Source organism: Molothrus aeneus, chromosome 9 (assembly GCF_037042795.1).
Source record: "Molothrus aeneus isolate 106 chromosome 9, BPBGC_Maene_1.0, whole genome shotgun sequence".
NCBI classification, from domain to species: domain Eukaryota; kingdom Metazoa; phylum Chordata; class Aves; order Passeriformes; family Icteridae; genus Molothrus; species Molothrus aeneus.
Window position 1 is genome coordinate 15,964,517 of NC_089654.1, and position 24,237 is coordinate 15,988,753.

A 24,237-nucleotide genomic window follows, 5' to 3' on the forward strand; every position below is an offset into this window, starting at 1 on the left:
GCCGGCCTGCAGTGGGGCTTTTATCCCTTTGAGGATGGCGAGAAACTGGTACGGCCACCCAAGACTGAAGGGAAGCCCTGATTCCCCGGCAAATCAAACCCCATGAGAGAGTGGCTTTGCTCACTTATACAGCCTGATAGTTAACCCACAGCCTGTCCTCAGAGACATTTTCCTAGGTTTTATGTACCAGATCTGCTCATTAGTATCTCGTATGTTTTTTATTATTTTTTGGTTTTTCCCCCTTTCTTTTTGTTTCTTTCAGGATTGTATAAAACATTAAGAAACTCTAAGGAGTGGCATACTCTTCATGTGATCTTCACACAGGTCGTTGAGGATTTTTTGCATGATCGTGTGTCTGGGCGAAGTCTGTTTCTTCAAATCTTTTGGCTGCATAAAGTAGCACAGTGTTACCTTACAACTAACCTCAAATGAAGTCTGTGTTTAACATCAGCCATTTCGAGTGTTTCAGTGCAGCCTGTTACAGACACAAAATACTTTGGCTGGAGGCTGATGCATCACAGAATCACTGAATCATAGAATGTTAAGGGGATGGAAAGGATCATCTAGTCCCAGCCCTACACCCCCACCAAGGGCAAGAACTCCTCACACTAGACATTGCCACATAACCCATGCAGTAAAGAATTTCTTTGTTAGGTAAACTGGTGGTGTTAGGTCCATCAAAGTGGGCATCATAGAGGGTATTTCTTAAACAAACGGTTTATTTCACAAAGCCGCTTGGTTTGCGTAACACAGCAGCGGCTCACACTGGGAACTGGCTGGGTCCATGGACAGGGCACTGCATCTGCAGGGGTGCCATCGAGGGCTCAGTCCCGCCAGGCTCTGCCTGACTTCAGCGGAGCGCACTCTGAACCACTTCATCAGGGCCCTCTGGGCGTATGTGTGAGGGCGATGGTGTGGATGTCTCGCCACTCCTCGTCCTGCAGCGACCTCAAGCATGACAGGGACCACCGCCAGAACACAAAATGGCGGCTGCCAGGGCTGAAAATGGCCGCCGCGCAGCCTCCCTCGTGACCCGGAGCCAGGCCCCGTGCGCGGCGTCGTGCGCGGCGGGCCCGCCGGCCCAGTCACGTGACGCGCCGGCCGAGCCAATCGGCGCGCGCCGTGGCAGTGCGTGCAGCGCGCGGGTCCCGCCTCGCCTCGTTGTGGTGGAGGGCGCCATTGGGAGCCGCCGGAGCCGCCGCCACCTTCCCGCCAGCAGTGCCCGCCGCCGCCGCCATGGACTACGGGGAAGGTGAGGGCGCTCCCCCGCTGCAGGGGCAGGGCCTGGCCGCCGCCGCCGCTGCCGCCGCGGGGCCCGACCGTGACTCAAAATGGCAGCGGCTGCTTTGTTACGCGCAGGACGGAGCCCCCCTCACCCACGTCCTCGTCCTCCTCCCCCGCCGCCACTGCCGGGCTGGGGGAGCTGCGGCGGCGGCCGGCGGCGGGAGGGCTGCGCGGGAGGAGGGCCCTCCCCGGGGGCGGCGCGGGCGGGCGGGCAGCGCGGGCGGGGGCGGCGCTCCGCGGGCCGAGGCGCCCTGGGGGCGGGGGGCGAGGGGGCGGCGGCGGGTGGGGGGCGCGGGCAGAGCCGGGGGGAGCTCGGGGCGAGCTCTTTGAGGGGGTCGTGTCAGGAGCCTGGAGATCCGACAGGAGAGAGAGCCGCCTCTTGGTGCGGCTCCCTGTCTCTCCCCTCCAGCTCTCGCTAAGCACTAAGTCATTCTCACTGACCCATCCTCTCCAGCTGAAGACAGAGATTGGAGATTCCCAGATACCCCCATGCATTGTGGTGTGAACATGCCCAGTGGGTCAGTCTCAGGTATGAGCTATAAATACGTCTAACCTGTAAAAAGAGTTGGGGCTGAACAATCAGTGTTAACAAAAAACAAAAAAGGAAACGGGTTTTTTAAAGTGCGTGACATGGTTTAAGTGCTCATGTTGTTTTCTGGAGGAGTTGTAACTGGGAGTGAGACTTGATTTTCATCTTGGGCATGTCAACATGAACTGCACGTTCCAAATAAAAAATTGTGCGATAAAGGAGTGGGGATGGGGGGGGTGGGGTAGAAATACAGACTTTTCTTAAGATGATGCTTTTTTTACATAAATCAGTATATTCTTACAGAGTACTATTTTTGTTGAAAATAAAGGATATTTTCCTATTTTATATGAACCAGAACCTGTAACTGCTTGGGTTTTAATTACTTTTTGCCCGCCTAAAGTTTGCTTTAACTAACAGTTTGGAAAGGAGTATAGAAAAAACACGTAAAGCCAAGACTAAAAGCTACCTCTTTTTTTTTGCACTGTTAAAAATACTATGTAGATAAAACGGAGTGCACGTACTTTGGTAAGATGATTAAAGTTATGAGTTTAGAAAAGACTCAAGAAATGTTTTGACATCTCTTGCCAGCATGCAAGCGTTAAAAGGATCTTAATATAAAAGCTTTACTGATACTGTATCCAAGCTGCGTTTACAGATCCTGTCAAGTAAGTGCTTGCTGTTGCTTCTCTTGACACTCTTGCTGGCTGTTATTTCCATATAACACGTTGAATTACAGATGCATCTTTGATTGCAATATAATAATTTTTGTTACACATTTCTCGAGTCTTAGCTTTTTTTTTACAATTATATTATTTTGCATTTATCTTTTTGCATAGTAAAATTGATAAATAGTGAATAAATAAATATATTGCCCCGTGTTTTCATCTTCTGTATTGAGTAGTAATTAAATATCCACTTGGTTTTTAGAATGAAAAGTTATTCTTAAGCACCAGTTTAAGTATCTTATTGGAATATTCACTGTAACTATTAACCAGAGCTTGCTTTTCTGAGATCTGATTATACAAATATTAAAATTAATCCAGGCTCATTGTAGGGGAACTAACTAATCAAATGTGTACTGTACAATTAGAGTGTTCCTTTCATGTACCTCTGTAATAATAGTTTTCATTGTGTTAATTAAGCTTTGTGTTATTTGTAATTATTACAAAAGTTTAATTACGATGTATACAGCTTGAAACTTTTACCATGACTGTTTATACACTGTATGTACATGAGCAAGGCATGCATAAAAATTGTTTTACCCAGGTTCTATACAGGGGACTGAAGGCTGTTTTGTGGGGCTCAGAAGTCAGGCAGCAGAGGGTAGATGTTGGGAATTCTCATCTTTGCCTAGTTTTCATTTGAGCTCTTGGCAAGGTTCTTCCTGTTGGAAACTTTCAGCCAATGGGCAGCACTTTCAGCTGTATGTCTGATGACTCCTGTAATTGCACCATTGTCCCTTCCTGACGGCTCAGTTTGAGCCCAGAGTTTACACGCCCTTTGGAATAAATTGTTAGTTTATTGTGAGCAGAAATATTATTAAATATTCATGTTAATATTTTAGTTACTGCAGCTGTTGTCCTTTTAGTCTGGAAGAGGGAATGGCCTAATGACAAGGTTGTGATGCTAACAACCTAGACATGGTGTTATGAAAATGTAATGTGCCTGGAAAAATTACTGCTTCTTATTGCACAACAGACCCTTAAGCTTCTGGTAGTCAACATTTAGCTTTTTTAATTTATCATTTATTTTGCAAGATCTTTCTCATTTTCTTAGCCTTTTCATCTGCTTCACATGGAGCACACTGTTTAAAATGATTCCTTGTCTTTATGCTGTGAATATGATTTCAATGTTCTTTGCTCATAAGCTTTTTCTTTTAAATTGAGTTCTTTGTACCAAGAGGTTCTGAGTCTTACCTACTGTTTGTTTACTTTGTAGTTCTTTTCCTTTGGAAAATTTGATTTTTCTTTACTGGCTATTGAGATTTATTTTGCAGCTATTTTTTAAGGATCTCTCCACCAAATACGGTTTCTTTTTTTTTCTTAATTAATCCGAAGAAATACAGTAACATTTTAATTTTTAATTTAAACTTGTGTTTTAGTATACCATTCTTTTATAAATTTAGAGTTAATATATTATTTTCACCTTTGACATAGCTCTTCTCCCCTCTTTTCAATACAAGTTCAATGCAATCTAGAAGTTAAAAAACACATAGTTCTTTGCAAGTTCTTCTATTTCCCTACTTAAGTTCAATGGCTCATTGATCAACAGGGTATTTATGCAAGAAGATGCAGATGCCAAAACCTGATTTATTCTGTTAATAAATTCTTTGATTCAGATGCTTTGATAATGCCTTCATCTCAGAGGCTCACTGTCTGTTTTTAAGCTTTAAGAGCAAATATGGACCACTGTTTTTTAATTTCTTTTTAATTCTGTGGTTTTCATAGATACACAGATAAAATATTCTTCAAAGGTTTCTTTGATAAGCAGTTACTATTTAAACTTAAATGAACTACTACTCTTTTGAATTTTTGGTTTGAGACACTGGAATGCAATTCCTGGTGTTTTTTCTCTAGTGCTTAAATACATGTTCTTTCAGCATGTGAAAGAATTTCACATTTAGCCTGCACAGACAGGCAACTTCTCTATATCTCTACTGGTGGTGACAGTGATTATCATCAGTTACTACACTAAGGTCCTTTCTATTTTCATTTATCTGAATGAGTATTTACTGTTGTCTTATATGTTTCCCCCTTTTTAGGATAAAGCCTGTCTGAAGAACATACTTTGAGAGGGAAGTTTAATACCTGAAGAAATACTGTACTTGTTAAGTCGAATGCAGTTTCTTTGTCATGCTCTGGGCATGAAGTAGAAAATGTAGGAATCTTTGGTGAAGTTTGCAGCTGGTGACTGAAGCGGGAGGGCAGGGGTTGGAATGATAGGTTAACTGATCAGCAGTGTGGAAGAGTTAATGATATAGTTGGAAGGAGATTATAAGGTCACCTTCGGTAGATCAGGTCAAAAGTGTCTGTCCTACCTCACCAATGTCCTGTATGTCTGTCTCTGTTTGGAGGCAGGGAACAAATTGTACAAGTACTCCTTTGGTATATTTATATGCCTTTGCTGGTTTGCAGCTTGAGGAGTTTCTCAGTCATAGTCTGTGTTTGACATGCTGTGAATTTCTTGTCAGTTGATTTATCCAATTTCTGTCTTAAATCCCTGTTAATCATTAGTAACTTACTACTTGTAACTCGGTTTTGGGACTTGTATGTCTGTTTTGTGAAAAATGTTTTGTGAAAACTTGGATCCTTCTTTCAATTGTTACTTGTAAATTTCATTTGCTCCCTCCAGTTTCTTGTAGTAAATCATTCAAGTGATGAAATCATCATCCCTCTTCATGTCTTTGTACCTTTTGTATCCCGTGTTAACCATTTTCAAATGTGAGTCTATTATAATGTAGGTAAATGCAGCGCAGTGAGTCTGGAAAGGGTTGAATAAACTGTTCACTGTCAGGGAGGAGATGGTGGTGGTGTCCTGAAGGCAGGGGTTTAGGGACTGGCATAGTCTATAGCAAGACTGCTGATGTTATATAACATGAACTGAGTAAGCAAGTGTGGATGTCAGAAGTTATCCTGTGATTGTAAATTGTATTTTAGTGTTTGCTTTCATGCTAAAAGTTTTAGACTAAAAATATATTTCAAAATGATGCTTTTTAAACCATTTTTGGGAAGAGTTCTTTGCACATGAAAGTTTTTGTGTTTTTCCAATGCTGAACTGCTGGCATATGCATAACATTGGTCCCTACTTCCTGTGCTGTAGTAGAATTGCATTGCAGTGGCAGGGATCTTGATAGAGTGTTGTGTTCTTCCTTGTTGGATGACTTGATTCAGTTCTCAACTCTTAACCTCACTGATTTTGTGCCATCTTAGGGCCTGTAGATAATGGGGAGCCAGTGAAACTAAGGTAAATTATTGGGTGCTTTCAGGTCAGGTATGTCAGTTTTCAGAATGTCAGTGTGTTTTGATTGATTTGAAGTTGTCCTGTATTAAAAAACCTAACAACCTGGATCTGAGATTAAATTATCCCATGGTCAATTTTAATTCCTGTGCAACTGAGTTTATTTTCTTGACTATCTTCTCTTTTTGCTGTTCTGCATCTTTATGTATAGTCTCGAGGGTAATGTATTGGATTAGGTGGCAGATCATTCAGAAGCACCAGAGAGGAGCATTAGATGTTTTTATTAGAAGCCTCATCAGTTTCTTTTTGCAGTACCTCTTTGCAATTTAAGTTGATGATGGGTGGTGCTACATGATGAATATTTTGAAAAGGGTTTTTTATGCTTTGGTTTTTGAATCTTTATTGTATGTTCAGAATATGAAAAGATACAGTGTGACTTCTATGTTAGAAGTTTTTTTTTATTTTCCTTTTTTTCTTCTAAAGAAGTATCATCTTTAATTTTTTTTGAAAGTACCTATGATCATTAGAATAAAAATCAGTAGTAGGTCTTTGTGTGTTGCAGTCTCTGTTCAGGCATGCTAAGAATATCTGCGTAAAAGTGATATAGTCATCTTAATATAATTTGCAGAACTTTCATTGTTGATGGATACAAGAAAGTAAATGACAGTGACTTGGTGCTAACAAGAACTAGGTACAAATGGGATATAATTTATATACATATTTTCAGCAGTACAGTTATTTTCATGAAATTATATGCACAGAGAGTTACTGTATTTCTTTAAATAGCACAACTTCTTATGACTTCAGGGGAGCTAATTGTCCTGGAAAAGTCAGTGGTTTACATGTGGAGATACTGAAATGTATAAAATACTCTCTCTTGTCAGAGTCAACAGCTACTTAATTTTTATCCTTCCTGTGTTCATTGTGTATTCCTTCTCTGTGTTACTTCTTCTGTGATCTTGACTTGCCAGGTTTTCTTGGTATTACCCAAACCTTGGTGTTGGTTGGTGTTGGGAAGCAGTTTTGGTCTCCAGAATGCCAGTGAGGTGAAGATTGTGTACATTACAGAAAGACAGTGGATCATAATTGTTACGCAGATCTGCAGCATTGTTTTAGTGCTTTGAATTTGAGTGATTATTTGTCCAGAATTTTTACATAGACGTTCCAGTGCTGAGGAGGAAGTTGGTTCTTTTGCCAGATTTCATTGCAGGATACTGAGATGAAGATGTCATGAAGTGACATCAGTTTGTGAAATGCCAGCACCTTAGCACAGTTAGCGAGCTGCAGCTCAGTGCTGATTTGGGTGGATTTTTGTTTGGCTAGATGTCAGGAAGTTCTTTTGTTTGACTCTAGCCTATATACAGAGTCTGCACTGCAGCATGACAGCTTGTAACCTTGACCCAGAGTCTCTCAATGAGAATGAAGGTTTCTTGGAGCATTGGATAGAGAGAGCCTCTGAGCTCTTTGTATTATGAAAGGGTTGAAAGTGGTCTTAATTCTTGACAACTTCAGACATATTCTACATCAGGTATCTTCATTTAATTCGCTTAATTTATGACGATTCCAGCTGATGGAACAATAATCCTGATTTACTTAGTATTGGAAAAAATGAGGAATTTTATTCCAGTCAAGAGGTGCTCAGATGATGACAAAGACACGTGGCTTCTCTAATCAGTGTCAAAATTGGTTTGCAACTGTCAATTCTGTATTTTGTTTGTAAGCACTGTGGCAATGATTAAACCTCTTACTTAAGAATTTAAACTAGATTACTTAATAAGAATTCTCACTTGCTTTCTTTATAAACATTTTTCTGCTCTTTTTTTAGACATGGACCGGGATTATGGGCATGGAGGCTATGGTGGCCCACGATCCATGGACTCTTACCTTAACCAATCCTATGGGATGGAGAGTCATGGAGGTGGAGGCGGAGGAGGTGGTGGTGGTGGTAACAGGTAAAATAATCCTTCAGTTGTCCCAAGAATCGATCAAATCCAATTTAAGTTTAAATCATTCTTCTAACTTAAGTGTTCCTGAGGCATGTTGTTATGATTTTGTATGAACACTTTCATTCAAGTCTTCATGTTTGATAAATACTGGCAAATACTAAACTGTAAGTGCTAGATCCTTGTAATAATCAGCATTTTTGTGGAAAAGTTTGACAGCGGAACAGTGCGTCTGAAAGAAAATAGCAAAAGTTTTGTTTTTCAGTATTGTCTAGCAATTTGCAGCTGATTGGCCTGACACACCATTTCTGACATTGCAGACTAGACCTAATTGGTTTAGTGTCTTAGACTGAATCTATCAACATTCCGTTTTCAAGGAACATTTAGGGTATGTGTTCTTTGGTTTAAACGTGCAGTGCTCAAGTGGTCTTGGTATTGAATCTGAAAGTCATGTCCAGATTATTTCATTGGAAGGTACTGATTACACTTGAAACTGTGTGCATGTTCTGGGCTGCTTTGTAAGATGGAGTAGTCTAAAACTAAAAATTCTCATGCAGTGGTCTGAAAGTTGTGTTTTTAATGCTAGGGTACCATTTGCTCTTTCAGATGAAAACCATAGGGAGCAGCTGATTTGATTTAGGTCTTAAAATTGCATTCAAAGAAGCATGCTTTTCAGAGTAGTGATTCTATCTTGGAGGAGATAAAATGCGAAGAAAACTTAGATAATCTGATGGTTTTCTTGTGTGCATCCTTGAATTTTTGTCTGGCTGTTGCCAGATTATTGTGTGGTTCCTGTCTGTAGTCACTGTGGTGCCACTGGGGAAGGACACTACTAAAGAGGGAGGCTGGAGAAGTGTTGTGTCTTGCTGCTCGGTTCTATTTAGCATTTCAGTTAAGTATGACTTGTTTAATAATGAACGTTAATATTGATTTACAAGTCTGAGCAGAGATTGAGGAATGAGCCGTACCTACCATATAGTAATCTGCATATGATGGAGGTTGAATGACTTCTTGGACACCAAAATGTCGCTTGCTATGTAACCTGATGTTATGCATGGACTTTTTCTAGTGTCATTTTCTGTGTATCTCTGAGTCTTCTGAGATGAACGGATTTTAAAATGAAGGCATTCAGTTTACTGTAGATAGAGTTAGTAAGTTGAGTCTCCTGTAGGTTGTATTGTATCAGGGGATTGTCTTTCCCAGCTGCTCAATCACCCTGTTATAACCCTGCAGGGACACTAATGTGTTTCCCTTCCAAGCAGTTACAGATACTGATTTCTAGCCTGACACTGCCCATGTCCCAGGCAAAGCAAACTCTTGATAAATAGCTGAAGATTGTAGCTCCTTGTTGCTTTCCAAGGACTCTGTGTGTCCGCTGTGCATGCGTTGGGGAGACTTTCAGAATCTTGAGTTGCTAGACCTAATGGTCTGCAAGTGAAAGCTGGATACACTGAAGACCATGAACTTCTTTGAGTGTGAGACTGAATTTTATAGGGAAAAAATTTCAGAAAGAAAAGATGTGAACAGAAGAGCATATGTATTTTTCCTTTAAAATGAGAACTGTGGGATACTTGGAACTCACAACTGTACCACTAAAAAAGCCAAAACTTTTTTTTTTTCTTGGTTCAGAACTAAGCTGCCTCTTAACTACTGTTTAACTGTTAGACTGTGAGGGTATGATTTTGAAGAAAGGGGAGTTTGACTAGGCTTTGAATGTCTGCAGGTGATTATTTTTGTGAGACTAGGGCTGGGCTCCAATAATGTTTTAGTAAATAAATGTTGCTGAAAATTTAAGTAAACAAAGTTCAGGTATACTGAGCTTTAGAATTGTTTGTAGCAAAATGGCTCAGATAGCTTTCTGTCTGGTCATAGTGTGAATTGCCCAGCCCTAATCAAGATTAATCAATAACACAACTGTACAGATCAGTATAGTAATAAATTGATTTTAGTTGATAAATGTCAACTGCTAACTTGTCTTTTGAAATGTATAACATTAGTAAGCTTACTTTTTTTTCTCCTCACTGTGCAACTTTTCCAGGTTTGGACCTTATGAGTCTTACGACTCCGGGTCTTCTCTGGGTGGGCGAGATCTGTACAGATCTGGCTATGGTTATAATGAACCCGAACAAAGCCGCTTCGGAGGTAGTTATGGTGGTCGATTTGACAACTCCTACCGGAATAGCCTTGACTCTTTCGGAGGTAGAAACCAGGGCGGGTCTAGCTGGGAAGCACCTTACTCCCGTTCAAAATTGAGGCCTGGGTTTATGGAGGACAGAGGAAGAGAGAGTTACTCTTCCTACAGCAGTTTTTCTTCACCCCATATGAAGCCTGCACCTGTAGGCTCTCGGGGGAGAGGAACGCCTGCTTATCCTGAAAGTGGATTTGGAAGCAGAAACTATGATGCTTTTGGAGGACCATCAACAGGCAGAGGCCGAGGCCGAGGAGTAAGTACAGAATCTTTTCAGATTCTTTTCACTAGACACTCTTTTAAACCCTTTCAAGACCACTGCTTTAAAATGAATGCACTGTTCAGTACAGTGTGGGGGTTTTGTCCAAGCAAACGATCATGGTTGACAATGTTGTTTATCCCTTTGAAGCTGTCTTCAAGTAGAACCCAGTCCCTCTTTCTGCTGAAAGTAATGAGTAATAGACTAGTTGATAAGGTTTGTTAAATCTCTCCTTTTGTTTGAAAGGTGAAGATAAAAGTAGTAGGTTTGGTCTAAAAGGGATTAAAAGGACTTTCATTTTTCCTTGTAAACACTAGCATCTCTGCTGCTGGTGGGGAAATTTTTGAATATTGTGAAAGTTGAATTCAAAGTCTTTTGAAGTTTTGAGTAGGTTAAAGGTGCAATGTATAAGCAAAAAATAAAACCCAGGTTGTGAACGCTAGAGCAGTTTTTGGTTCATGTAAAGGGAAAAGTTGAGCTAATTCTTAATATGTTGAGTACATGTTTTATCAAACATCAAGTCTTCTTTTAGACTTAATTCTTACTCTGACTTGTTTACTGGAAGGGTGATGGGGAGGAAATGGCAAAGGTGAGTGGTTAGCAGTTACAGTGATTCTTTCTCAGAATTAAAACATGGTTAAAGGGGCATCATCAACTTGAAATCAGGTCCTTTCACAGAACTGAAATTAATTTCCACACAGTGTGCCTAGTCCTCTTACTTGTATTCATTTTGAAGACTTAAGTTCTAAGTGCTTCTCAGTGGATTCCTTTCCAGTATGGGATGTAAAAAGTGTATGTCCTAGAAACAGCATGATTAACTGTATGCAAAAGAGTGATCAGTTTGAGGAAGTAATGCTTAATGTTAAGTGACCTAGGGGAAAGAATAAAAAAAAAACGAACCTGACAGAAATACTAACTTTAGGTTGATGGTGTCCCTTTGTCTTGGTTTTATAATCCCAATTTCAATTTCTTTTTTTTAAGCACAAAATATTCAGTGAACACCTTTCTGCCTGTGCCTCTAGGTGTAACTTACCTTTTAAAATTCCTGAGCGTGCTGTATTTCTTTGGGAAGTGATTCTTTAAGTTTAAACGATACAGCTTGAAGTGTAGAGGAAAATTATTTTTTACTGGGTCTATTCTATACTTAACATGCGTGGTGGTTTTGTTCCAGAAAGTCTACTTTGCAACATTCTTGAGTATTGTAGTTGCCATATTCAACTTTTAGCTCACTTTTGCACATGGCTGTTAGCTAGCATGTAGCATGGTATGAGAAAAAGATTCTAATCTTCATTTCTCTGCTTGTGAAGCTGAAAATGTTACATTCTTAAGCCTTTATGCTATTCTTTCAGAACTCCTTTAGATCTGAAAGCTTTGTGCAGAGTTACAACTGAGTTATTTTTTTCATTTGCTTTTGAAATTTATCCTTTTAGTCTTTTCTGTAATAAAGGAGAATGTAAAGGCTAGACTACTTACCAGATGTAAAATGCATTGCACCTTTAATAGGTAGTTTGTCTGTTTAAAAAAACCCAAACTTGAAATTATCCAGTGCGTACTTCATGTCAAATTTGTGTCTGATGTAAATGTTCAGGCTAGGCAGTCTATAGCTATCTCAGCTAAATAAATTAACATGGAGATCTTGTGCATGGACTTCTGCTTATGGAAAGTGCCTGTTTTGGTACATTCTGTCTGTCATTTAAAATCTGCTTTAAAAAAGCCATGCTTTTCTTAAAGGTTTTGAAGTTATTTTTATGTTCTTTTGACAGTGTAATACTAATTCTCTTCTCATGGAAAGAGATACATTTCTGCTTATCCAAGTCACTCATCCAGTCTGTGGGCACTCTTCTGCCCTTTATTAATCAAGTAATTAAGTTAATATTAAGAAGTATGTTTGCACTTCTGAAAATATTACAGCTACTTAAATTCCCCTCTTCAGATTACTCACTTATTCTGTGACTTCAGAGAGGTAACTTTCATATGCAAGTATCCACAAATGACTGTCCATAATTTTAGAAATAGTGGAAAGGTTTAGTCTTTCAATGGAATTTTCATTCCTATCGCTGCATTGTTTTTGTATCACTCTCTCCAGGCCCAACTTAAAAATTCTGCTTTTTATTGAATTGGAAGATACTGGAAAGATAGATAAAAGAAAGAATGGGCTTCCTTCAATTAATCAGTATTCCACAGTGGGCAACCTTCTTCACGCAGTTTTCAGATCACTACTGTATCATTTTGTGTAAGATACAAAGCAAGGAAACTTTTTTGTTAAAGCTATTTTTTTAATTTTTTTTTTTTTATTTTGAGGCAGATGGAATTCATTATCTAGAGAATCTGAAGAGAGGAGCCAAGATGTTAGGCTGAGATATGACAGATATGTTCATTGCCTGGACAATGGTTCTGAATAAGCAGAAACACAGTTTATACATAAGTATTAGTTCTACTGGACAAACACCCACAAAGCCATTGCACAAACGAATATCAGACCAGGAACTTCAGTTTCCTCCTACATTTTGCTCTAGAACACAGATTTTAGTTAAGGTCACAGTCATACTGTACCAAGTAGTTGTTTTGTTGACATGGGTTTCATATACTAATACCTTTCTCTTGATTTCACACATTTTCAGCATATGGGAGACTTTGGCGGAATGCACAGACCTGGAATTGTCGTTGACTATCATAACAAACCCAGTCCTGCAGCAGTTGCTGCAAGAGGAATAAAAAGAAAAATGATACCACAGCCATATAACAAACCTGGTGGGACATTTATCAAGAAACCCAAAATGACAAAGCCTATTTTGAAGCTGAGCCAGAAAAAATCACCTAGTAAGTAGCAAGTGTCAAAATTTTAAAGTTAAAATGAGTGATTTTTTTATTCATTAGAAATTACTTAGTTTTAATATTCAGAAAGAGGACTGTATGTGCTGTTTTGTAATTCTTTGGTTTCTACCTTTCAAATAGTCCACAGTGGACTTTAGGAATTTACACGTTTAACTTTCCTACTGGAAAGATAATTTGCTAAATGATACTGAATGTTTTGATGTGTTCAGATATGTACCATTGAAGACTATCACCTTGAGACTTCATGATGATACTTCCTGAAGGCAAATTTTCACTACTAAAAATAATGTCAGAGCTCAGGTTGTCTGAAGAGACAATGCCTGACAAATACTAAAATGTGCTCTTGCATAAGCCTGGGCCCTGCTGTCCAAATTCTTTGGATATAAAAAGTAGCGCATCAGCTGCGGTACAGTTAAAATAAAGATATAAGGCGTGGGTGAAGAGGAGAGGGAAAAGGAGGGAAACTGCAAAAATGGCAAAAACTGTTACATAATAATTTATGAGAGACAGAAAGAGATTGCTCCCACTTGTAAATGAAATGCTCTAATGAAAAGAAGAATTGTAAATGAGATAGATAAACATAATACAAACTGCAAATTGTATTAGTGATGCTTGGTTTCTTTAACTTCCATAAAGATATTCTAATTTTATATTGCAGTCAAAGTTGGAGAAAAAAGCCACTAGTGAGGTTTAAATAAAGTACTTGCTTTGAGGGAATGTAAACTCGAGTATTATATCTTGTGAAGTGTGTACAGCAGTCAAATTTTAGTTTTTATGCTTGTGATTTCCTAGTTTGATGTGCAGTGTTTTATGTAGTTTGCTTTTAAATGACCCATGAAAATAGTTTAAAGTTGCTGTAGCTTATAGCTTGCAAGGCAAATGCACAGATTTGGCAGAGACTTTGAGGCGTAAATTCTGGTTTTGATTTCGTTATTCTGGTTACATTATTATGTATTACATAACTGTTCCCTTAACTGTAATGTCAAGAGTACTGAACCAATTCCAGGAACTGGCTGTATAGAACACACTCCTCTGCCTTTTGTATAGGGAACTTTATTGGTTGGTCTCATCAGCTTTGTTGTTACGAAAAGGGTCGCTAAAATTCGAGTTCTTTCAGTACTTTCATACATTCTCCTTTCTAAGCTACATTCAGGCATAATGTATCTAATTTATTATTTCGTCCACCAATTTCCATAATCCAAAGACCAATACATAATATTTGGGTCACTTTAGGAAGTGGGATATATAGTGCCTGCAAGAATGCAGCCTGTCCTGTGGCTCTGAGATTAGGGGGAAGAAAATGTTGAGTAGTTTAACACAGTTTCTGAAACTTGAACTGAAAGACCTAAGCAGTATCATGTAGTTGAAAACTAAAAAGTGGGTAACAACTAACAGAAACTTTGATGCAGTTGGTATCTATTGTATGAATGAAAATATATCTCAAAATACTATTGTCCTTTCAACCTTGAAATTCTTGTTTTGGAATTAGATATAGGTGATTGCTTCTAAGTGTTTAGTTTGTATTTCTAAGGGTAACCGATTTTACATTATTACCAAACTATGATAAATTGTAAATGTAGACAATCTTCCCTGCATAACAAGCTGATTTTTTTCCTAAACATCTTATTGTCTTAAAATGAATTGTCAGTGACAGCACTTTTGCATTGTTTCTCATTTTATGTTAATAGACACGAAGACATCTTACCAGGATTCTACTGTAGAGGTAAAGATTCCCAGAACTGGAAAATGTTTTGATTCTTTGAGAAGTTTGCATAGCATACCTGAAGACACACAATTCTTAAACTAGAGTTACCAAATTGAACATTAAGCTAGATAAGTTTTTCTGAACATGTTTTTGGGTTTTTTATCTAAAACTATCTTATTTTGGTGGCAGTTGATTTTGAGTGAAAGATGTAGCTTGTGCAGATAGCCTGGAAAGTGAATTTTAAGCTGTATTTGTAGACCCTACCTGTTCATGTAATGCACAAGAGAGCTCTCATGTGAACACTTCTCATATTGCCACAGGTAGACAGCTTGAGCTCATGCAGCTGTGACCTGCTTGGGTGGGTACAAGGGAGATCACTAAACACAAGTGAGGAGGAATGGCTAAGACATAAGACACATCAAGGAGAGAGAGTAAATAAAAAAGGGTCAGTGTTAAAAGGTACTCTCTGATAGGGTAGGAAGATTAGTCCCTTCCTTCAGACAGATCAGATCAGTTGCAACACTATGTGAGAATATTACTAGTAAGCTAAGCATGTGTCTATATATATCCCGGTTTAATGTTGCAAGACTGGAATGGCATTTCCCTTCTTTTTGAGTGAGGGTATTAACACCTCAACTAAGTAAAAGTCTGGATTGGAAGTCAAAATATTTATATAGAAAACTATTTTGATTGTGAAGATAATTTAGTACGGCATTATGGAGGAATGCAGAGCTAGAAATGTTTGTACATGGAGTTCCACAAGATAATTCACTTTCTTTTGTTGTCATATTTAAAAATAGCAAGTAACAGATCATTGGAAATAACGTAAATTACATTGCCTTTCTGGATTTAGAATGGCTTTTTTAATTTATGGTTTTGACTTTATTAGGAAATTGAAGTTGATACAAGTGGTGCAGTTGTTATATATGAAGACTTCACAAGAGATGCTTACGATCTTGGATATCAGACTTTCGGAGGTAAGTCAGTTTGCTTTGTCAGGTAAGGTGTTGTAGGTATTCTGTTTGTGAGGCTTTGAGAGATTACATTTTGTAAGCCTGTATTTATGACCTTTAGTAGTTATTTGGTAGCATGGCTGCCTGTTTTTTGTTTAAAGAGTTTAAAAATTTAGGCTGTGGAAATATGGTTGTTTGTAATACCCATCTATAACTTGTTTGGTTTTTTCATATTACTGTGTCTCTGCTCTCTGATCATTTCAATATGTTGCTGTTTGCCTTTTTCTTTATTTTTGTGAAAAAAAGTGGTTTTCTTTACCTGCTACCATTCCATTGCATTGAATGTTGTTCATTCCACTGGTTCCTCACCCATATCCTATTATTTATCCCACTAGCTGATCAACCTCACCCTTAAACCCTCGGTGAGTCACTTTTAATAAAGTGGATTCAGTTATCTCGGAGAGCTGCTCTCAGGAATGCGGGGTCTGTTTCATGTACAGTTTTAATGAAACAGGTTTATTATTAGTTTACAAAAGTCAGTTCAAGTGTGTATTAACTGTAGTGATTCCAGACACATAGAAAAAGAAATCCAGTGATAAGGCTGAAATTACTTTTAGTCCCCCTTTCCTTGTATGTTGCCCTATTGCATATAGCATAGTCTCATTTGAGAGCAAGGAGGGCTGGAAATTTGCAGCCAAATGAGTGTTTCTTTTCTTGGAAGTAATAGTAAATATTTTGAGTTTATTTTTAAATTGTGTGAGTTTCTTTTTGTTTTAAAAGTTTGCATAAGTGCACTGAAGGAAAGAGGGAGTTTTTAGTTTATATATAAATTCAGGTCTCTATTCCCCAGCTTCTCACAGGACAGGTACTTCAGTTTATGAGCTTGAGGGTCAAAATAGAGGCCATTTCACACCACAGAATAATCATACCAGATGGTTATTACAGCAGTAAAACAAGTGGTCCTTTGAATATTTCCAGGGTTAGTGATAATGCACTGAACGAAATTTAAATCCTGAGATCAGTATGGGAATTTCTTCTGTGGGTAGGTAGATAGGTGTTTTTCTGTTTTCAATTTGATTTTTTTTTAAATAGTTTTATGGACAGGAGTTTTTCTCCTCTCTGGATCACAGTAAAATTTGAAACTCTTTGCTACAAAATGGTAGACCTTGGGATAATCAGGAGCTGTTAGTCCTGAAGATGTTTTCAGTATTCAGTGACACTTCGTGATCCACAGAGTGTTTTGGAGTCTTGGTGTTTGTGCATGATGCTGTTGTACGTTCCTTTCTGTTGCTGTTTGGATGGAGGTAGATTTCCTGGAGGCTGACCTCTCTTCAAAGTTTGAACTGGAAAAGAAAATGAAGTGTTCCTCTTCTTTTTGGTCTAAAACTACCCACTGGATAATATTCTAATTGTTTCTCGTTGTCCATAGACTACTAAAGCAGACAGAGGAAAGACAGACATAAGTGCACTTATGCAAAAAGTTAATGTCCTTGGAAGTCTTAAATATTGTAGAACTAAATTTTGTTCATTTACTCATTGACACTTTTACTTACATGCTAGGTAGTAATTTAATCAAGTTCTTCTCTGAAGGTCTGCTTGGGTACTTTGTGTGGTAAATCTTTCTGTCCTTGTCTCTCCCTCATCCCCACCTCCATTAACTGGTTTATTTCTTTGGCTGAAAATCTTTGGAATATTTTTCTGTGAACAGAAGTGAAGTCTAGTGGGTAAAAATAATAAAGTTGTTGAATAATAAATTTGTTGAATGTTGGGTACCGTACCTTGAAACAACACTGTCTTGTCTCATTTATGAGAATCTTTGCTTTCACTTTTGGGAACTGCCTTCTCAGTAGAAGAGACAGCCTTTAGATAGTTTCCTTTTGTGTAAGGGGACTGTAGCAGTGGTGCTCTAAAAACATGGGAGAGTTTGAAACAATGTGTTTTTCTCTGTGTTTCCAGTTACCTTTTTCTGGTCACATACTTGAAGAGGCCTTTAATAGCTAGGCACAACAGGGAAGGAGTTGCTTTAACTCAGAATTTCTTTTATGACTGTAAACTGGAGTGTAAAACCCTAGCTGTAACGTTGAAAGCAAGTGTTTAAATTGGCTGTTTCTAGAGGAGGAAAACAAAGCAAAACTTTCAGAACATTTAAGAAAGCCATCGAACTATGTTGTTACAGGGTCTTTCTCTGCATTTTGAAGTGTTTGTGGAGGAGATAGGGAAGACAGGTACTTCTGTTGTTGTTTGTTTTGAATTTGGTTTTTAATCCTTCAATTGTATGTTAAGATGGCAAAGGAGAAGTTAAAAGTGAGGAAGAAGAAAAGCGGCGGATTGAGGCCAGAAGAGAGAAGCAAAGGCGTAGAAGAGAAAAAAACAGTGAAAAATATGGTGATGGATACAGGTTTGTGCTGTAACTTGTGTTGTGTACATTGTTTTTCTTCCCCTTAATGCCTCTCTAAGAACACATGGTTTTTTTTCCCTTTGGACTGATTTTAGCAAAAGAAAATGCAAGAAAGAAATGATGGAAAAAACCCACCTCCTTCCACACCCGTCAACTTCTCCTGCTCCCCAGCAAAAGCAAAAAGCTAGCTCAAATAAAGAAAAAACCTCAAGCCAAAACCTGGCACCCAAATTCTGTGGCTTAGCCTGGGTGTTTCACTGGACCACTGTTGCATCAGAAAATCCACAGTTTACTAACCCCTTTTCCCTCACAAGTGCAACACTTCAGAAGCAGATTAGAATGGTACTGCTTTTGAAGTATATGTTCATGTTGACTTAAAAAGCTGTTAGAAATTGGTTTTATTCCAGTTTTATATACGTGTGTGTTTGTGCATATGTATCTGTGGTCAACTGTTTTGTAGCAAAAAAAAGTACATAGGTTTTGTAACTTGCTTAGTCTTGCCCAGTGGCTGCACTGTACAAAACTGTTTAGTGTCAGTGCAGTATATGATCCTAGCTAGTGATCAGTGACTGTTACAGAGGAGATTATATTTACTTATAAAGATTATATAGCTTTTGTATGGAAAATGAACTTTCACTTAATTCTTCTAATTACAGTTAGGAATTCATGGCCTGACTGGACTATGATTCTGTGCCTATGAGATGTTCTACAAAAGGTGACAGGAAGTAGAGAACTGCAATAGATGAACTCACAGAATAATGTGGCTTTTAAATGCCTGGCTTCTGATTTCAGCAATTTGTCTCCTGAACAGATAATTTGTTACTCTGACACTGGCCTAATTTATATTTGATTCATGTAGCACTTACCCTTTGTAATGGAAAAACTCTAGGTTGTTTTTTTTATTTCTTTTTCACTTAGGCTGCTTCAAAGAATGCTTTTCCTGTTCCCTTACTGATTGGGTTTGTCAAGTGTCATTGTTTTGAGGAGTTTTAATAGTAATATTTAATGTATTTCTCTTGATAGAATGGCATTTACTTGCTCATTTTGCAAGTTTCGAACATTTGAAGAAAAAGAAATTGAGTCACATCTGGAGAGTGCAGCTCACCAGGAGACATTGGATCATATCCAGAAGCAAACAAAATTTGACAAAGTAGTGATGGAATTTCTTCATGTAAGATAGCTGGTTTTGATATGTATAATACTTCTACATGAGAATGTAGTTACAATTTACCATTTATTTTCAAAATATGCTTTACTTACCATTAATCATTTTGCAGATGACTTTTGGTGCAGCACATACTACTGCAAGTTCAAGCAAATGAAACAATTTCAAAGTCTCTAAAGTACTGTTACTTTTAGAATTGAAAGTAGTTCCTTAAGAAGAAATAGCAATTATTTACTGTTTGTTATAAAGAATTTTCAAAATCTGGGTTAATACTGGAATGTAAACAATTGTACATCACAGGTATTTACAATTTTTTCCCCTTTGTAGGAGTGTATGGTGAATAAATTCAAGAAGACAGCAATGCGTAAGCAACAGACAAGTAACCAAACAGAGAATTCCCAAGCTGCTGAAAAAGATATAATGGAAGGTGAGTAATTTGGAGCTCTCCTGGTCTTTTTCTCCTTTCATTCTTCTTTGGATTTGATAAAATGCATAAAACCGGTTAGTTTTTCACATCTTTTCTGTACCTGGTTGAGATTCCTTGCTTCGTTTCTGATCCCATGTGGAATGTTAAGCCCAGCAGGAAGGAGATGGCAAACCTTGTTTGTTGGGTATCCAGGTAGCCTTGTCAGAAGGTGAGAACTATCCTGCTTGAGTACCTGAGTACCTGACAAACAATTCTGTGGGCTTTGCCACAGTCTTGTTCAGTATAAGGCATGTGGAGTGACAGCAGGTGGATGCAGTAGATAGAGAAAGAGTGTAATAAAGAAATAAGATGACAGTGGTCAAATACAAGAACTTGGAAAAGTGCAAGTAGGAAAGTTGCTGTGGTTTGGAGGGAAAGGAGTGCCAAAAGGAGGAGTTGGAGCATTTTTTGGTTACCCAAGATATCTGGAATTTTTTTCCCCTTGGCTGCCCTACAGGCAGTTTTCTGGAGCAGTTAATGTGTCCCTGCCTTACTGTGCCATATCCTTCCCTTCTTTGCTTGAGGGATTTCAGAATATGGGCTACAACCAAATGAGACGTCTTTGTTTTAGCAATAACTATTGCAGTATCACCTAATTTGAACTTAAATACTAAAAACTACTTAAAAATGGATATAGGCAACATCTTAACAATCACACAAATTCTTTTGTACTTTCCTTAAGTACTGGAGTGCCTTTTTTCCTTTGCAATGAGAATGTTCTATTACCAAGCTAATACTTAAAATTACAAGAGGAGTTGGATTCATGTGCCTCTTCCTGATGGTGAGGGAGGGCAAAGAAGTAAATAAGTTTTTATAAGGGGTAAAGTAAGTGCAGTTACTTCAGTCAAGCTTTGTTTGCTGTATAAAAATGTGTATTTTTAAGGATATTGGCTATTGTTGATTGAAAAATCAATGCTATTTTTGTACTTTGCCTGGGTCTCATGTGTAGTCTGTGAAGAGGTGGAGTGTTGAAGTGAAAAACTTCCAGTATTGCCCTCAGAGAGCCTAATTTAGGTGAATATACCTCAGTGGTTTAGTTTGACATGTTTAACAACCAAGAGCTCTTAATTTTTGGGTAAAAAACAAACAGGCTACTTTTCCAGTTGCCTAAAGTAACACATTTTGTGTTAATGATTTGTTGCATCTTCTTTGGCAGGGGTTACAGCTGATGACCATATGATGAAAGTTGAGACTGTTCACTGCAGTGCTTGCAGTGTCTATGTTCCTGCATTGCACAGTTCTGTTCAGCAACACTTAAAATCTCCTGATCACACAAAAGGAAAACAAGTAAGATACGACATATAATTAAGAAAAATAGGTGAAAAGTGTTACAGTTCTTGGTGCAAGTAATTTCTAAGTTCTTGTTGATGTGGCTTGTTCTCTATAAAGCTATAATGTCCTTAATGCACTTTGTAAGTTTAACACCTCAGGAAGTAGCCAGCACTTAAGCACCCCAGCTAATGAAATATTGGTGTGCTTAATAGCTGCCAGTAGAAAATCATGAGAAAGTTACTGGAAATCACTTCTTCATTTGATGAGGATTTGCTTTACAGAGTGTAAGTATTTGGAAACATTTTGTTACTCACACATGTGTTTCTAGCAAGATAGACATAGTGTCTCTTTTCTTGGCCATTATCTTTTTAATTTGAAGACAACTGAGAGCAGTTTAGAAGTAGCAGTTGTGTTGTATTTGTCCCTGTTAAAATTTATAGTGATAAACTTTATAGGACTGGTAGTAGGGTTGAAAGAGTAGCATGAGCATGATAGTAAGCAAGATTGCCTAAGTTATAGGTTTTTTTCATATGAGCTTCTGTGATTGTGGGATGTTGTAGAATGTTTTGAGTTGGAAGGGACCATGAAAATGAGCAGGATCACCTTCAACAATATGTTAGACTGTGATGAAGAAGCCTGGATGTTTTCTGTAGATGAGAACAGATAACAGGTTGCAGTCCCTTATATAAGCAAGATACATCTTTTGATCAAGCTAAAGTAACAAGATGTAAACACAACTAAACCTTATTGGTTAGGTTCATGTGCTTTGGGCTTACGTACTAAGAGCAAGCAGTTCATGCTGTAGTATATTCATTATTTTATATACAGAAACTGGCCATGAATTCAAATTCATGTGACAGTTGTTATAGGAATGTGATAATTATTCACTGTCAAATTTGTTTCCTAGGCCTACAGAGAACAAATAAAAAGGGAGAGTGTTCTTACTGCCACCAGCATCTTGAATAATCCTATCGTCAAGGCACGATACGAGCTGTATGTGAAGGTGAGATGCAAATGGAAAGAAAATAATTGTTTGCCATTTTCTCCATGTTGATTAGTGTTTAACCTCAGTCCTCTGTCTTTCAGATAGCTCACAGATTTAATATAATTGTAATGTATTTTGGCAGTCCAAAATCATTGTCTCGGATAAATTATTTTGCAGCCAACATTACCACCTTCAGATTCACCAGCTTTTGGTTGTCATTTAAAACTTGTATCTAGGCAATTTTTAGTTGGATTCTCTAATGAAAAAATCCCCCAAACAAACTTCAGGCAAACTTCAGCAGTGTCTTTATATGTAATGTTAACTGCAGAGCACAAAACACAAATTATTCCCACCTTTACATTTAGAAGCAAAAGCTCCAGCATGTGGGTTTGTACTGAAGTATAGTGTGCACACTACTCAGCTACTTTTCTGTAAAATTTTTAGGGTTCATGACAAAAACAAAAGCTTGCAACAGTAGTTGATGAGATGAGAGAATTTAAGAGGCATGGAAGCTTATGTTGTAGATATGTGGCCTGAGAAACAGGTGAATTCGTTTTAGCAAAATGGAGAGATTTTTTTTTCTGCTGGGCCACTTACTTTGCTAAGGGACTCTGTAATACTGTTGTTAGCTATTTCTGGATTACCTTTAATTGGTTTATGATTCTGCCTGTGCCATAACAATAAGACTCTTTCGGACAAAGCAATACTGTCTTTTGGAAATACGGCAAGGTATGAGCCAGTGCCCAAGTTAATTGTGATTTAAAATGACAAATTAGTTGTGTTCTGAAAAATTATGTATGGATGGGTGTGTGAATCAGTTTCAATAACTGTTGTGTATCTGTTAAGGAAAGGTTGCAAATGGCCAGATAGCAGAGCCTGGAATATCTGCTGGTGTTTCCAGCCACCTCTTCCCAGTTCCTTATGCCTGGTGTGCCTTGTCCAATACAGCCCCCTAGCGAGAGACTGGCAAAAGGGAGAATGAAAATTTGCTATTCACCAGTTCGAAAATTGAGGAGAGAAAAATCTGCAAGATTGTCTTCACAAGGAGACCACTGACATTTTCACAATGCCTAGCACTGGTGATTTCTGTTGTGGACTGAACTTAATACACTTTCACCAGGACCTGCTCAAGGAGATGTATCTGGTTCCTGGTTGTGCAAATCTTTCATCCTTATTCAAATTTAGAATTAACTGAGACTGAAGTAGTTCAGTTAGCATACTTGGCTTTTTCACAGTGCCATTTCCACTTTCATTGAAAGAGTTTCTTGGGATCCCAGTTTCCCGTGTGCATAAAGATGTGGTGTTGCTAGTTTTAAATCCAAGGTGTTTTGGTTTTCTTGCAAAAAACCCACAACTATTAAAAAACTGCATAAAGTAATGTAGCATTGCTTAATGGCTGCCCCTTTCATTCACTTGAAATGATGAGTATGATTTTATATTTGAAATAAATATCAAAGTGTTGCTTTTCGATCTTCTCCTTCAGGGTGAAAATCCTTTTGAAATTAATGATCAGGCTCAGGAGCAGCAAACAGAAGAAGAAGAAAAAGCTGATGAGCCAGCTGAGGGTGAGGAAGAGGAGGAAGAAGAGGAGGAAGAAACTGAAGAACAAACTGACTTCACTTTAGACCACACTGAAGATAACTAAGTGCAAGAAAATGAAAATAAATTAGTGGGGGCAAGCCAGCATTTTATTTCTGCTCTAAAGTGGCTCAGACTTTTTAATAGTCTCATGGATCTGAAGGTTCCCCACGATATGCATGCATTCCATTCCATGGAGAACTTGTTTATATAATTCCTCTGTGTTTCTGATTTTGTTAAAATGAAATTAAGACTATTTTAGTTGAGCTTTTTATAGAAAACTGACTGTTAAAGCTGATCAAAACATTGTGTTGTATATTTTTTTAAGCATCCTATTTTTTTGGTGTGTGTACTGAAAGTTGGATATGATAACTTCTGGTCTAATCAGTTGAAAAGGAGGGTGGGTCTGTGGGGTAAATATTTTAAAAGCTTTTATGGTGTAAGCTTATAAATATTTACCTCATAGTACAGGATGAGTAACCTCAAAAATTGTGCTCTTGAGTGTGGCTGTTTGGAGGACTGCATTGCACTCTGTATAATAGAGTATGTGTTTATAATATGCCTTGTAGCTTTTTGTGATAAGATGTACCAGTTTGTAGCAATAAAATACGTAAGAGATATTACTGTTTTAAATGTCTGTAGTTTAAGTATTTCCAAAATTTCCCCATGCTGACTACTAAACTGGTTTCAAATTAAATCTTGATTATTACTATCATTGAA

General features: G+C 38.1%; 1 protein-coding gene across 2 annotated transcripts; it reads left to right on the forward strand.

The window, feature by feature from the left end:
* Window positions 1–1,145: 1,145 nt before the first annotated feature.
* ZNF326 (zinc finger protein 326) lies at window positions 1,146–24,237 on the forward strand. Of its 2 annotated transcripts, XM_066555412.1 has the most exons (13): window positions 1,148–1,252; window positions 1,739–1,813; window positions 7,596–7,722; window positions 9,752–10,157; window positions 12,782–12,980; window positions 14,684–14,718; window positions 15,590–15,677; window positions 17,937–18,051; window positions 19,075–19,222; window positions 19,544–19,643; window positions 20,839–20,969; window positions 21,862–21,957; window positions 23,423–24,237. In XM_066555412.1, the coding sequence occupies exons 1-13, from the start codon at window positions 1,237–1,239 to the stop codon at window positions 23,582–23,584; spliced, it is 1,698 nt and encodes a 565-aa protein (XP_066411509.1). In that variant the 5' UTR covers window positions 1,148–1,236; the 3' UTR covers window positions 23,585–24,237. The 2 variants fall into 2 exon arrangements, with proteins under 2 accessions (XP_066411510.1, XP_066411509.1); XM_066555413.1 differs by lacking the exon at window positions 1,739–1,813 and having other exon boundaries at window positions 1,146–1,252.

Bases quoted from the DNA above. Each gene is read 5' to 3' on its own strand.
- ZNF326 (XM_066555412.1), top strand. The intron at 7,723-9,751 runs GTAAAATAATCC...CAACTTTTCCAG, and splicing joins GGTGGTGGTGGTGGTAACAG to GTTTGGACCTTATGAGTCTT. The intron at 19,223-19,543 runs GTAAGATAGCTG...TCCCCTTTGTAG, and splicing joins TAGTGATGGAATTTCTTCAT to GAGTGTATGGTGAATAAATT.